The following is a 15,605-nucleotide window of genomic DNA, read 5'->3' on the forward strand; positions in this document are numbered from 1 at the left end:
GATGCAGCAGCTGCTGCCATTGAAGTAAAAAGATGCATGAGTACAACTAACTTCAAGTAATTCAGGATGAGGGGTGGTTGGAACTTCAACTACAGAAGGGATAAGAGACATACAGAGATGTAAATATTAGTAGTGGCCTGAGCAAGCAACAGAGGGGGCAGGTATTGCAATTACTGGAGGAATACTAAGACAACCAAAAGTCCCAGCAGGATTTTGTTCAGAGATTAAGTGATGACAGAGCAGCCATTCAAAGCAAAGATGTATCCTGTGCTATTTGCTGTTAGCGAAATGATTCAGGAAGAAGTTGAAGAAATGCTCGAAATGGGAATCAACTTCTGCATGCTGTTCACCAGTAGTTGTGGTGAGAAATAAAGATGGATCAAATAGATTGTGTGTGGACTGTCATCAACTAAATGCCTTAATAAAATTTAACAATGAACCCATGTGAGAGCCTGAGGTTATGGAGGCAAAATTTTGCAATAACAAATTTTTCACCAAGGTGAACTTGAGGCATTAAGGAAAAGACAGCAGTCAGAGTTTCAGGTGGATTTTACCCGTATTCAAGTGGATGCTATTTGGAATAATGAACTTAACAGCAACATTCAACAGGGTGATGCTATGTTTGTTTGTATGATGTTTTTACGTTGCCTGGAACCAGTGGTTATTCAGCAACGGGACCAACGGCTTTACGTGACTTCCGAACCATGTCGAGAGTGAACTTCTATCACCAGAAATACACATCTCTCACTTCTCAATGGAATGGCCGAGAATCGAACCCGTGACCACCGAGGTAGAAGCAAACACCAAACCAACCACGCCACTGAGGCGCTGTGATGCTATTTGGATCTGCAAACACTGATCAGCTTGTGGACAGTTTCATGGGAAAAGCCCAATGAGGGAACAAGGAATCTATCCCAGAGAGTGAGGGGTGAAGAGCTGACTATGCAGTCTTCCAAGTGTTACCGTAGATACAACAAAGTGGAATTCCTCCGACACAAGGTCAGCTTTAATAGGATCCATGGATGAAGCATAACTGATAAAGACCCAGGATGCAGCAATACTAAGGACCAAGATGCAATTGAGATAGTTTACAAGCTACCTCAGGAAGTCTGTGAACGACTATGCAAGCTTAGAAATATCTTTGACTGACTTAGTGAAGTAAGAACAACCAAACAAGAGGAGTGGAAGGACTATCAGCAAAAGACATTTGATGGACTGAAACATGTTTGAAGAAATGCACTGATGATATGAGCACCAAACTTCACAGGACTTTCATTGTGGTGATGGATGCATCAAATGAAGGTCTAGGAGGCATACTGCTGCAAGAGTTTGCTGATGGGATAATTCCAGTTGCTCATGCAAGTAGGAAACACTGGGAGAATAAGCTTAACTACTGTACCATCGAAAAGGAGGTTTCAGCAAAAGTTTTTGCAGTGAAGAGATTCCATCTGTTCTTATATAGTGTGGCCTTCGTGAGATGGACCATAGCATGCAATAGCTACACGTAAGAGCATTCTAGGTCACCTCAACGCAAATTACTTTAGCAGGTTGTTGTGAAAAACCCTTGCGACGGGGTTATCAGTGGCCAGATGGTATTGGCAGTATTGGCCTACCCTAAGGGGCAGCTCTTGGTCTCACGAAGGATGAGTGAAGTAGGCTACACAAAGATTTTAGGAATTTTTTTACAAAAATAAATGCTCTCAAATCATAACAAAACTTACACGAAACTAATACACATGACCCTATTCCTTACTGAATACAGACACGCTAGATGATTGGCCACGTGGCTCACAAGAGCTGTACAGATAACATTATTCTAACACCAGGAAAAACCACAGAAATTCACCTAATTTGCAATTTCTTTACATAACCCAGATGCAACATGACTTAACTATTACTCAAGCTAATGAGAAAAAAAAAAGAAACAGAGTGAATGATCTAACCGGTGACCAGGGAGAGGGAGAAAATTATATGCGGCCTACCTCGTTGAAGTTTAGTGGCAGAACGAAGCCTTCCCGTACATTTGGCACGATCCATGCTGCCAGTTAGGCTTTTCCTATTGCTCTATCCTTTAGGTTTAATCCTTGGTCTCGATAGGACATTTCTAATATGTACAATTAACATGTTGAAATAATATATATGTAATTGAGTCTCCCACAACCTGGACAAATAAAGCTTCCAAACATAGATAAGCATGTTCATAATTAAAAAGAACCATCGCCCATTTGCCACCTGTCATGTTTTCTAGAACTTCTGAGGAAAGACTGTGCACTCATTTTTTCACGTCATCCCCCACTCCCTCAGGAAAGATTCCTCCTGGGTTTTGTTGTAACATGAGTAGGAAATTGCTCACAAGTTGGGAAAATGGAGTTTGGTATGGGGGATGGACCTGAATTGGAATTATTGTCGCTATTTTTACATATGAGACTGTGACGCTATTCATTGCACAGCTTGCATTGTCTCTTATTGCTTGCTGCATGTTTTGCTACTATGTCCTGAGGTCAGACAATTAAAGCAGTTACAATTCAAAACTAATTGGCATTTCTTTGCCACAACACTTGTGTGATTAGGGCGACTGAATGTGGGATGATCCCCATTTCAAAAAGGGCACAATGTTGTTTGAGAGGTGCCAGTTCATCTAATGTGTAATCACATTTGCGTAGATATTTCAAGATTTTTGGTTACACCTCACTTTGAGATAGGTTTCGATTGATCAAGCTCAGCAGCACTCCCTGATCTATTCTGACACCGCTTAACTTTTTAATTTGTTCGATCAGTACAGTAAACTCAATGTGAAATGCTTTAGGTTAAATGTGATTGCACTAGGTACAAATACATTGGCGAACCACCGATGCAGTATGAATAGTGTTTGGTGTTTATTTCCGTAGTACCTTTCTAATAGGTCAAGAGCTACTTGGTAATTTGAGGCAGTTACACTCAGGTCTTGCACAATCTCGAGTCACATCTTCTAAATCAGTGCATTGGTGCATGTGTATATAGAATAGCACCTTGAAATTAGCATATTCGCTCTCATCATCTTTGAAGACGGGTAATGGGAGCTCTTTCAATCAAGGTAGATGTGCAGTAGGCTTTGTGTTAGGCTGCGTTGCACTAGCCAGTGTACCGATTCAGTTACTATAAAGTAGTGTGGTTGCATGACTTGCCTAATCAAGAGTTTGTCTTACTCTGCTTTTGACATCTGATTCTAGCTTAGCGGGACTGTTCACCAGCATGAATCTTTTCTAAGAGGTTCTCATACAGTTACGTAGTGTAATTCTAAGAGGTTACCATGAGCGTGAGCCAAGGAGTCAGAGGGGAGAATGAGAAGAGAATCGATTTTGGTTTCAATGGCAGCTGCCATTTTGTACAGTGGGAGGATGATCAACTAAATACGTTACAATTAAAATGACGCTGCCATTTTCACATTACATGAAAGGGAACCTAATCTTTAGTTCTCTCCGACCTGGCACGCCCACTCGCCTCGGATCAATCGCATAATACCATTGTTGTAATCAAACTCAATCTCCCTACAAAGGCCTTAAGTCAATCTGGTTGTTGTAATCAACCTTACTCTCCCTACAATGGCCTTCAATAGATCCCTGACTTCTTTGGCCGGGTCCTCGGCTAGAGCATTCCTTTCTTAACTAAACAATTGCAAGATCATACCTATGGTTTCACAACAGCATTTCCGTTGCCTCGAGACTACTCTAAATACCATAATCCACTCGACGTTGATTCAAAGCCTATCGCTTAGGCCAATCCAATTCGAAGGACCAGTTTGCTGCAAAAAACCCTCATGACGGGGTTATTGGCAGTATTGGTAGTATTGGCCTACACTAAGGGACAGCTCTCAGTCTGTTACGAAGGACGAGTGAACTAGGCTACCCAGAAATTTTAGGAATTTTATTACAAAAATTTGTTGCGAAATATACTATAGCAACTGGGTTTTTACTGATTTGCCTAATGTTATTGGCTGTTTTGGCCTACCTTAGAGGACAGCTTATGGTCTGACGTGAGGGATAAGTAAATTAGATAGAACTGGATTTTACAAGATCTTATTACAAAAAAATAAACATTTGAAATAACTTCACACACTATAACTGAGACAACACCCCTGAAATTTACTACCTAATTTCACGAGGACCAGATCAAATTGACTCGAAAACCTAGTAATCACGCAATTAATATTCATCGTGGGTCAGGGAATAGAACATTACTGCTTACAATATGCTGCACAACAAGAGGACACAACCCAATGAACACTAATAAATCAAAGAATGTATGATGGCGAATGATCAAGCTAGGGACCAGGGAGAAAACACTGCTGCTACATTGATCAGGTTCTGTGGTGGGAGTGCCTTCTCCTGCGTTTGATGGGATCTGCATTGGCAGTTAAGCTTTTGCCATTGCTCTAGATTTATTCCCCGGCCCCAATTGCTAATACAATTAACAGGCTGAAACAACACACAGACGAATCTCCCATAACCCAGACGAATATAGTTTTCAAACAGAAATAAGTACAATTGTATTTACAAAGAAACATTGCTCGTCTTTTTATGACATCGTCCACCCCTTCAGAAAGGGAGGAGCCTGACAAGGAAGAGAGGAAGACTGGTGAGGTAACAGGCATGGTTACACTGACTGTGGCCTAGGTTCAATCACAGCACTACAATTCAAGTCTAGCTCACAACAACAAATTACACTTTCCTACTTGAGTGATCACTCTGCTAACTCAGGTAACACATATACAATTTTTTTATGATCAAGAAATACCCCAGCACATCGTTACTCAATTGAGCAATATGTAAGATACCAACAAACTTAGGCAAGGGCAACCTGCAATCATAAGCAATACAATCAGCCAAAGCCAAAACTCAATAATGAAATGGGCAATACAAACAAATAAAGCTATATATTAATATTGCAGTAGGAAATGCAATCAAATAATGCAAAAATTCAATAATGCTGTAAGCAATGCAATCAAATAATGCAAGACATCAATAATGCTGTAGACAATGCAATCAATTAAAGCAATACATAAGTAATGCAATATGCAATGCAATCAAATAATGCAAGACATCAATAATACTGTAAGCAATGCAATCAAATAATGCAAGACATCAATAATGCTGAAAGCAAGGCAATCAAATAATGCAAGACATCAATAATGTTGTAAGCAATGCAATCAAATAACACAAGATATCAATAATGCTGTAGATAATGTAACCAGATAATGCAAAGACATCACTAATGCTGTATACAATGCAATCAAGTAATGCAAGACATCAATAATGCTATAAGTAAGGCAATCAAATAATGCTTAAGTTCATACAAAGGTAGCGTGACGATGTTTGAAACATTGTGAAGGTTGTTATTATTGTAATAGCGAGAGATTCTCTTTGCTAAAGTGCACGCATATCTGGCAGTGCCCTATTAATTTTAGCATTGTATAAAGTCTCAACAGTCGAACAATTCAACACTCCACTTGGAGACCCTTGAGAGAAAACGGTTTCCACGAGTAAGATGTGGTACATCATGGTACACCAGAAGAAAAATATGACAATTACATCGGTACTCATACATTTTCACATCCACAATTGCATCTGCCATCCACCCTTGCTAGATGTACGAGACATAACTCATGAACAATCCCCAACCTTCAGGTTTCCTGTCAGCCCATACTCTCTGAAGTTTGTCTCTAGAAAGCAAATATCTAATACACCAAAGCACTACACTAATCTATCTCTTACCTACTCCAACATTTTCTGTCTCTGCTCATAGCAGCCTCTCTTCTCGGTCTCACACCAGCACTGTTCACTGCTTTGTTTGCACTGTCTCTAACACTACCTGTTTCACTCACCTCTAGTCTCTCAGTTTGTCGAGTTACACCCTGCCGTTTTCTTCCCTACTAGATTCCTTTTTGCCTTGGGTATTCACTTCTAGCGGTACATGTTCCACTGCTCTCAGGTGCTCCTTGCCTTCAAAGCGAACCTTTAGGAAATGGATCATACCGTGTTCGTCAGAGTAAATGGCGATGATTTAGCCCAAGGGCCACTGACTGTGCTTATGTTGTTCAGCCTTCACTAACACAATGTTGTCAATATGCAGCACAGTAGCTGGGCTCTCCCAGAAATCATGGCGTTCTTGAAGCGACCTCAGGTATCTCAGTTGCCAGTAGCTCTTGAAGCATTTGAGGCTTCTGTGAGTTGAAAATACTTGTCTTAACTGCTTAATTGTCAGGGTCGTGCATCTCTTCATGAGGAATAACTGGTGGTAACAGTCACACTAAGTTACCCCAAATCAAGTTAGAGGGCGTAAGCACTTCGTCTTCCTGCTTATCCCCCGCATATGTGAGCAGGCGGTTGTTGACTATGGCTTCGGCTTCTTTAACAAGGGTGCGAAGCTGGTCTTCACTGAAGGAGTCATGCTGTAAGGTAGTCTCTAATGTGTGCTTGACTACTCCTATTAAGCGTTCAAAGAAGCCTCCCTTCCAAGGGGACCTAAGTGTCTTAAAATTCCATTGAATCCTTCTTTCTCGGAAGAACTGCTGCATGTCATACTCTTCATGTATCTCATGCAAAAAGGCGCTGGCAGCGCAAAGAGTCATAGGGTTATCACTATCTATCTTGGAGGGTGCTCTGTGGGTAGCAGCAAATCGTCTCAGTATTAGCACGAATGTGACGGCAACCAAACTGATACAGTAGTCCAGGTACACTGCACTACTGGTCAACCGGTCATGCATGTGATGATGAGGAGGTACCCTGTCACCCCTTCTACTGCCATGGCTCCGGTGTGGTCGACCCTGACATTTGTGAATGGGCGAGGTGATGAATAGCTAGGAAGAAGTCTGAAGGCGATGATGCATGCCCTACATCCCACTACTACATGTTTGGCTGTGGCCCTCAATCCCGGACTCCAACACTCCTGGCGGAAAAGGGTCATTAATTCATTAACACCACAATGCATGTGCATAGACTCATTACTAATCCTAGCTGAATAATGAAATTGTCAATGTTAGGGGTCGGGTAATTTAATCCCATTCTCTAATCTGTCACAGACTGTAGGCAGATGGTGTCATTGCTCCATATAGGGATCAGTCTCACAGTGTGTAAACTTCAAGACACTTCATAATTCCCATGAAAGTTACAAAATCAACCTTACTTCCCTCTATCTCCCAGATTTTGGCGGGCAGAGTTCGATGTCACATTCCAGTTGGAGAAAACAAATCCCCACACGGTTGGAAATGGGTGTTTTTGTTTCCCTTCCGACTGGCTACCCAGGACATAGCTACTTTACTAGCTGTCCAAACGAAGATTATTGAATCCCTAGAAGTTCCTTCGAATGTTTCCCTAACCTAAACCTCAATAGCAAGGCTAGCAATTCTAATTTGGGTATAGTTAGCTTGGCTTGTTTCCTAGGTATCACTCACATTTTGGATGTTAGAATGTTGACCTCTTCTCTGTTCTTCATGTATACCACAGCCCCGTACACCTTAGTTGAGGCATCAGTAAAGAAATGTAATTCTGACCCTTCAAAAATGATTCCCCTTGTGAATTTCAAAGTACGAGTACAACTGAACTCGTCTAATATCCTACCGGCCTGCTCTTGTTTTTCCTTGATCTTCCCATAAGTTCTGTAAGATCATCTTATCCTTCACAAAGATAGGACTGACAAACCCCAAGGGATCAAAATTAGCAACAAGCAATGACAGTATTCTACATTTTGTAAGTGGACCACTCTTAGTCCTTTTAGACGGCTTCAAGCTCAAGCAATCCTTCCTTCTTTCCCAATTCATGCCCAAAACTGAAATCTCTATGGGTTCCTTTCCCCCAATCTGATGATCGAACTTCTCATTATTACTGGCCTGCCCCATTAACAGCATGTGAGTCTCAGCTAACAAATTTTTAACCTTCACATATTCCCTTCCCATCTCCTCTACTGAAGTATACGTTTGTAAGTAGTTATCAACATAGAATGACTTTACGAGATCTTCCCTTCCCTTCCTTTCCAGGTGCATTCAAAGTACTTGCTGTAACAGGTAAGGACTGTTAGTGCCTCTGAAAACCACAACTTTATTAAACACAAAGGTAGCCACTTGTGTAGGCATCTTGCGCCATAGAAAATGTACGTATATGTCAGAAGTTATAGGGAAAGGATTCTGTCTAAATTTCAGGAATAAATTGTACAGCATCTCGACCATATTTGGTCCTGGGTATAGACAATTTTTGAAGGATAGCTCTCCCTTGGTCTTAGAGTAGGCGTTGAAAGCTATGCGTTGAGGGGTAGTCAGGCTTTGCTTTTTCACCTTGAAATGAGGAAGGTAATATCCCTCTATCTGGGGGTTGTGCACTTTTATGAAACCTGCTTCCAGATATGTCTGAAGGACGTTCTGGTAAGCAGCTCTATAATTAGGAATGGTAAGCTCATAAGATAGCCTTGTTCTGTCCTTACGATAAATTGTTGCACCTTTTCCATGGCTTTATGTTCAGATATAGTAAACTGTTCATGCGGTGTGGTATCAGTTGTGTCCAATTTCCACCATACTTCTGTATCTTGTTCAGTTTCTACCAACCTACACATGTGTAGGGTTCAAACAGTTGACACGTCTATCTCTTCCAAGGCCCACTGAGGCGCCCTCCCATAAAGTGAAACTCCATCATGAGTCACGAACAAGTTAACCCCTTCAATTTTATCCATCCAAATTACGAAAAAAATTAAAATAATTAGCCTCAACTAACAGACTGATGTGATTCAGAACATTCCCTTTTATGTCTGTGTCAGCCATTTTGCACCCCTTTTCTTTCAGACATTTCTGTATATTCTTCAGCCAACATTATAAATAGGGGTATCAACATTGTCATGTATCACTAATTTGGTCCTAATGGCCCTCTTCCCCAAATGAAACTTACAAGACACAATCTCAAATTCCCCTTTAACTAACTGTGCACCAAAGGGTGCAATGTTTAACGAGACATGTTTGATTACTGATAGATTTAACTTTCGCGGCAACCAATGGGAGATAAAGCTTCACTGGCTCCCAGTATCTAGGGACATGCAAGTTTGGAATGGCTGGTTGTGAGCGTACAAAATTGCTGTCGCTGACAGTAGGAGGGTGGCAGGCACAGATCAGCTGAAGGCTTCTGTTTACCACTTTTGCGTTTACAAGGTTTCTTACATCTTCCCTAACAAGAATTCCCTTGATCTGCATTACTACGGGGCGTTGTAGGGTTCTGCTTTTGATGTTTCACGGGTTGTGACATGACATGAGACGATGGACGATTGGATGGTTGGAAATTGGAATTGGTGGTGGTGGGTGTGCCGGAGTACAACTTACTACTACTGCCATCACAGACGAGGCTATGATGACATCCATTGCATAGTTTGCAGTTCTGTTTACTGCTACACTGTTTGCTACTGTGCCCTGAGGCAAAACAATTGAAAAACCCGTGGTCCAGGACTAACTGGTGTTTTGTCACCACAGCATTTGCATACTTAGTACAACTGAAGGCAGAAAGAACCCTGTTACAGTTACAGAATTGGCACAACATTGTCCGAGAGCCGGTGCCAGGTTTTGACCCCTTCAGTTGTGAGGGTCATGGTAGGTCTTCCCCTTTCTGCAATGCATCATTCTCCATATATCCAAATTATTCATCCAGTGTATAATTTAACCTCCTAATCTGCTCAATCTACACAGTAAGTTCAATTTGAAATGCTTTTAGCTCATTGTGGTTGCACTTAGGCACATATATATTGGCTAATTGCCAATGCAGTATGACTTGCGTTTGATGCTTATTTCTGTGGTATCTTTCCAACAAATCAAGAGCTGCTTGATAATTGATGGGAGTTATGCTCAGGGCTTGCACTATCTTGAGTGGCTTCCCCAAGAAAGACCCTAAGAGGCACATGAATCGAGTCATGTCATCTAAATCTGTGTGTATTTTGCTTGTTGCAGTGTACTACTCCGGTGGAATTTTGTGCACAATAAAACCATAGTTCAGTCTCTATCTGGTTTATATCAATTTATTGTACAACCAATCAATCGCCATGGAACAGCTCCTACGCCACCATGGATTGAAGTAGACCTTTCTACCCAGGTTGTCAAGGAATGGACACACTGGCTGAAGACGTTTACTAACTTTGTCCAAGCTGTTGAGACAACTACTCCCACACTTGACAAACTTATGAGAAGGTTTGGGAGGTTCTTACCTCGTTGTATGTGAAACCAAATAATGAAATATTTGCCAGGCATTTGCTTGCCACTTGCAGGCAGGACACATGGTAGTCCCTCGAACAGTTTCTTCAAGTACTGAAACTCTTTGCTAAGGACTGTCAATTCAAAGCTGTTACTGCAGAGGAAGTGTGTGATAACTATGTTTGGGATGTCTTCATAAATGGTCTGATCTCTGATGTGATATGCTAGCACCTGTTAGAAAATATAACTTTGAACTTAAATACTGCTTATGAACAGACCTGCACTCTAGAAATGGCCCAGAAGCATTCAGTCTCCTATGCTGCAGCAGAACCTGTCAATGCTGCTGTGTCAGCAGTGAGTCGAGAGGAGGATGTAGGTAGAGTTGAAAATAACACTGATTCTGTTTCTGCTACTGCTTCTGGTGCTCGAGAAGCAGTGTGTTTAAAGTGTAAGAAACAAAGGCATTACGCCAAAGTGTGCCGCTCATTGAAACAGGCAAGCAGCTTTACTGGCCCTAAGCATTTTGCTGTGATGTTAGCTTCCATAGTGGAAGCCACTCCCAAGTGTCTCCAAAATTCAGTGAGGCCTCTTAAGCTAAATGGATGTTCTGTCAGTGCTCTTATTGATACTGGGAGTTCTGAAAACTTTGTGTCTCGTAATGTAGTGGATCAAAACAAACTAATTATGTCTCTAGATCATGGAAATGTTTCCATTGCTGACAAATCACTTTCCTTGAACATTTTAGGCTCAGTGTACTGTGGACTTGAAGTTGCAGGAGCATGACCAAAATTTTAGGAGATTCTTGAAAGTGGCTGAGGAGTACAATCTGACTTTAAACTATAGCAAGTGTGATTCCAAAGTCAGAAGCATAAATTTGCTAGGGTATTTAGTAACAGACGGAGAGATCAAACCTGACCTGAACGCTTGCAGCCATGGAACCTTCACCTCCGAAGGATACGGCTTCTCTTCACAAGACAATGGGTTTATTTGCTAATTACTCAAGATGGATACCCAGTTTTTCAGAGAAAATCTGCCCTCTCTCACAAGCTAAAGGTTTTCCTTTATCTACTGAAGCATTGCAAGCATTTGGTAACTTGAAGAAAGATATTGCTGGTGTGGTGGTAATGGCCATAGATCCCTCATCTCCTCTCATGGTGGAAATGGATGCCTCTGATCACGCTATAGCAGCTACTCTAACCCAGAATAGTCGCCCGGTGGCTTTCTTCTCCTGCACTCTTACTGTCAGTTAACAAGGACATTCTTTGGTGGAGAAAGAAGCCTATGCCATAGTGGAAACCTTGAGAAAGTGGAGACATTACTTGATTGGACACAATTTCCAGCTCATCATTGACAAGCGCAGTGTAAAGTTTATGTTTGATTCTAAATCCAACAGTAAAATAAAGAATGACAAAATAGTAAGATGGCGTGTGGAACTCTCATGTTTTCACTATGATATTGTGTATGGTCCAGGACCAGAAAACCTACCAGCTGATGCTCTCTCCCAAATCTATGGTGCCACTAATACTGACAAGCTCCAAGAACTTCATGAAATCCTAGGTCACCCCGGTATAACTCATATGATAAATTTTGTCCGATGTCAGAACCTACCTTACTCAGTAGAAGAAGCGAAGAAAATTACTGCCTCTTGTCAAGACGTGCTTGGAGCTTAAACCATGATTCTTCAAATCATCTGGACAACTCATCAAAGCAACTCAGCCATTCGAGCAACTGAACTTAGACTTCAAAGGTCCACTACCATCTCAATCTAGTTGCAAGTACTTACTCACGGTTGTTGATGAATTTTCAAGGTTCTCTTTTGCTCTCCCTTGTACTGACATGACTACAAGAACTGTTATCAGTTGTCTCGTGCAACTGTTTGCCATGTTTGATATGCCTGCATACATACACACTGACAGAGGTACTTCCTTCATGTCTGCAGAGCTGAAGGATTTTCTGATGAAGAAAGGTGTAGCTACCAGTCGTACCACACCTTATAACCCTCAAGGGAATGGACAAGTGGCTAAATACAACGGCATTATTTGGAAGACTCTAACATTAGCAGTCAGAACAAGAAACCTTGATGTGTCTCAGTGGGAAACTGTTCTGCCAGATGCACTCCATTCTGTCCGCTCATTGTCGTGCACTACCACAAACTGTACCCCTCATGAACGTTTTTTCCCGCATAGTAGGAGGTCCACTACTTGGCTCATCCAAGGAGGACCTGCTCTCCTTAAACGCCATGTAGGTACGACACGGCAAGAATGACCCCTTGGCAGATGAGGTTGAAATTGTAGAGGTGAACCCAGAGTATGCTCATGTGAAGCTTTCAGATTGAAGGGTGGCTACGGTTTCATTAAGACATCTGGCTCCTATGGCAAATGACAACCAAGAAAGTACAGTTGCTAGTCCTTTTGTACCTCAGTCACAGAGCACTAAGGAAGTGTTGGAAGGGGATGTTCCCCCAGAGAGGGCAGCGAGATCTTCCATGTGGACTCTACACAGAATGACACCACTCCAGAATCACATACAGTGCTTCCCCAGACAGCCTCACCTCCTACATTTCGAAGGTGAAAGAGAGCAAGTCAACCTTCAGGATTACTCCCTGTGAATTTAACCAAGAAGGGAAGAATGAGGTGAAATAACTAGTTCCTTTATATTTGTGGTCCATATGAAGTTTGTTTACCTTTGGGGTTTCTCCTTTGTTTGTTTTATGTTGTCTGTTTGCACTTTAATTTTTTAGTATTGTTCTTATTTTATACATATTTGCGTTTATTATGGTTATTATTTATGTTGGAATCTGTAACTAACTGTGTGTATTTTGTTTGTTGCGGTGTACTATTACAGTGGAAATGTTTGTACAATAAAACCATAGTTCAGTCTCTATCTGTTTTATATCACCACAGTTAACTGGGAAATTCAAGACGCTTACTTTTTTGCAACTGCTCTTGGAAGGAACGCCCAAGGGCAATGCTTTTCAGCTTCACAGGTTGGAGTTCTTTTTAAAAGGGAAGGCTATCACACATTGAGGCAAGTATAACAATGAAACTTTAGCCTAAAGAAGGCCGAGTTGCAAAGCTTCCAGGTATTGAAGGGAAAGCTAGATTTCTGGCCCTCTTCTTCCACACTGGATAGGTGGACTCACAAAATGGATATAGAACCAAGGATTTTGAGGCCAGTAATCAAAATTTAATGACTTAAGCATAAACAGAAGTAATGGCGATTTCCGAGGATGTCTGCATCTTGTCATTTGATGAATGCAGTATTGCAAAGGAATGAAATTATGATAAAGGTTCCGATATTCCTTATGTTCCAAAAAGTCAAGTCCAGTGTGTTGTGTTAAGAGGATTTGTGAAATCATGGAAGCAAACTGTACTTCATGACTTTGATACAAACATGACACAGTAGCATTTTTAAAAGGAAATTCGGAGTCAGAGTTTGTGGAATTTCTTGTAGTAGCTATGGGAAATGACCAGCGTCCTGCAAATCTTAGGTTGTGGAATACTTTCAGTGGTGTAGGAAGTGGGGACCGCAGGAGCCATAACCCCTGCACTTTTAAAAGTGGAGGGGCAAAGTATCCTTTGCCAATCCACCCCTCCTTTTTTTCAGCAATCAGAAAAAAAAATGACATCTTCCAAGATTGCTGCTGTCAATGATTTTTCGATTTTGTGAGTGCTTTCATTTCTCAGTGAGTTAGTATATCGTAATTTCAGGTGGTATTTCGATGTTTTTGTTTTTGTTAGTTTATCAGAAGTGTCACAGACGACAACTAGTAGTCAAAAGCGTAATATTGGATTAGAAAAGATAAACACTGAGATACTCGTATATTACGGTAGGCAAGCCTAACATATCGGTATCATTTCGAGAATTTAATTTGTTCGTTCGTCAGTGCGTGTCATATCGTCAGCGTATAGTTATTTCTGGGTTTATTTTGATGATATTGGTTTTGTTTGCTTATAAGAAGTGTCGGAGACAAAAACTATGTATTCCGAGAACGTAATATTGGAATAGAAAAGAGAAAGACCAAGATAAATTACGAGTGTAATCCAAGAAGTTTCTGTGCAGGTACTATGATATTATGTTATTATGATATTTATTGGTGTAGTTATTTTATTGTGTGCGTGAGTGTATTTTTGGCAGACAATTATCAACAGTATACTATAATCTTATGTGTTATTATGATGGTTATGGTGTACTTTTTTAGTGTGTGTGTGTGTGTGTGTCAGGGTTAATTGAAAAATTTCTACATTAGTGAGTGAAATGAAAGTTCACTGAGTGAGTACAAAGTATGCTCAGCGCCGAAGGGTGCAGGGCAATTAGCTAGGGGGTTTGGAGTGAGCACTGTACTCCCCCGTGGGATTTAAGGCAGGGCTCTGGAAGCCGATGCATTTTAAATTTTGTGTGTTTGTATGTGTGTGTGTAAAGGCATAGTAGAGAAGAAAGCATCAAAGAGGAGGTTTGTACATGATCCCGATTATGGTGCTTGTGCCCACTAAAAGAAAAAAAATAGTGAGTAAAGAGCTTAGATGTGTGTGTGTATGTGTGTGTGTGTAAGGGACACACACACACACACACACACACAGAGTATGTTATAAGGAGTTCCCTTTCTGTGTGTACATGTGTGTGTATGTGCGTAAGGGACAGTCTGTTATACGGAGTCCCCTTTGTGTGTGTGTGTGTGTGTGTGTGTGAGTGCTTGTTACATGTAGCTATATAAGTGCTCCCTGATGCTCTGAAGAAAGGGGAAGAGATGTCCACAATAAATAGCATCAACCAAATATGCAGTACTCTCAAAGAGGAACCTGTCATACAAGGTCTGCTTAGAGAAGTGCATAAACTACTTAAGCTATACTTAACAGTTCCAGCCACATCTGCAACTTCAGAAAGATGTAACTCTGTACTGAAAAGAATAAAGAACTACCTAAGAAGCACCATGACACAAGAAAGAACAAATAACACATTCATTTGTCAGCCTCTCTAAGCAAAGAACCGATGATCTGGATTGTTAGTGTAAATGAAGAGCGTGCACGTCATTTTGGGCATTTGGTTAATTCTTGTATGTGCTAATTCTGTGCCAATTGCATCTCAATGCTATTCATATTCTGCAATACTTTTGTATTCTAGTATTTTGTCTGTAGCACAATGTGTAATATGTGATGTTGACATAACTTGCTGTGTTAGTGCCTCACACAAAATACACCTCCTAGTCAAGCAATAATGTGAAGATGTAAGTTTCACCCCGAAGTCTAATGGTAAAGCAGCTGTTGGTTGTGTTTATTTTGTACCTATAATCAACATTTCTGTGATTGATCATATAATCATAATGATATGTTTTCAGTTAATTTTTTTATTTGTGCTAAACAATGCATGCAAAATGGTACTCAAACATCATAAATTACTATATTTTTGTTTGATT

General features: G+C 40.9%; 1 protein-coding gene across 1 annotated transcript; it reads left to right on the top strand.

Annotated features, from left to right (window-relative positions):
• Positions 1-11,124: 11,124 nt before the first annotated feature.
• LOC135207376 (uncharacterized) lies at positions 11,125-12,457 on the top strand. The gene is given in 3 exon segments (XM_064239105.1): positions 11,125-11,433; positions 11,533-11,841; positions 11,843-12,457. Coding segments are annotated over 3 exon segments (1,233 nt in total).
• Positions 12,458-15,605: the final 3,148 nt, after the last annotated feature.

The sequence above is a fragment of the Macrobrachium nipponense genome, chromosome 32 (genome assembly GCF_015104395.2).
Source record: "Macrobrachium nipponense isolate FS-2020 chromosome 32, ASM1510439v2, whole genome shotgun sequence".
In the NCBI taxonomy this organism is placed as follows: domain Eukaryota; kingdom Metazoa; phylum Arthropoda; class Malacostraca; order Decapoda; family Palaemonidae; genus Macrobrachium; species Macrobrachium nipponense.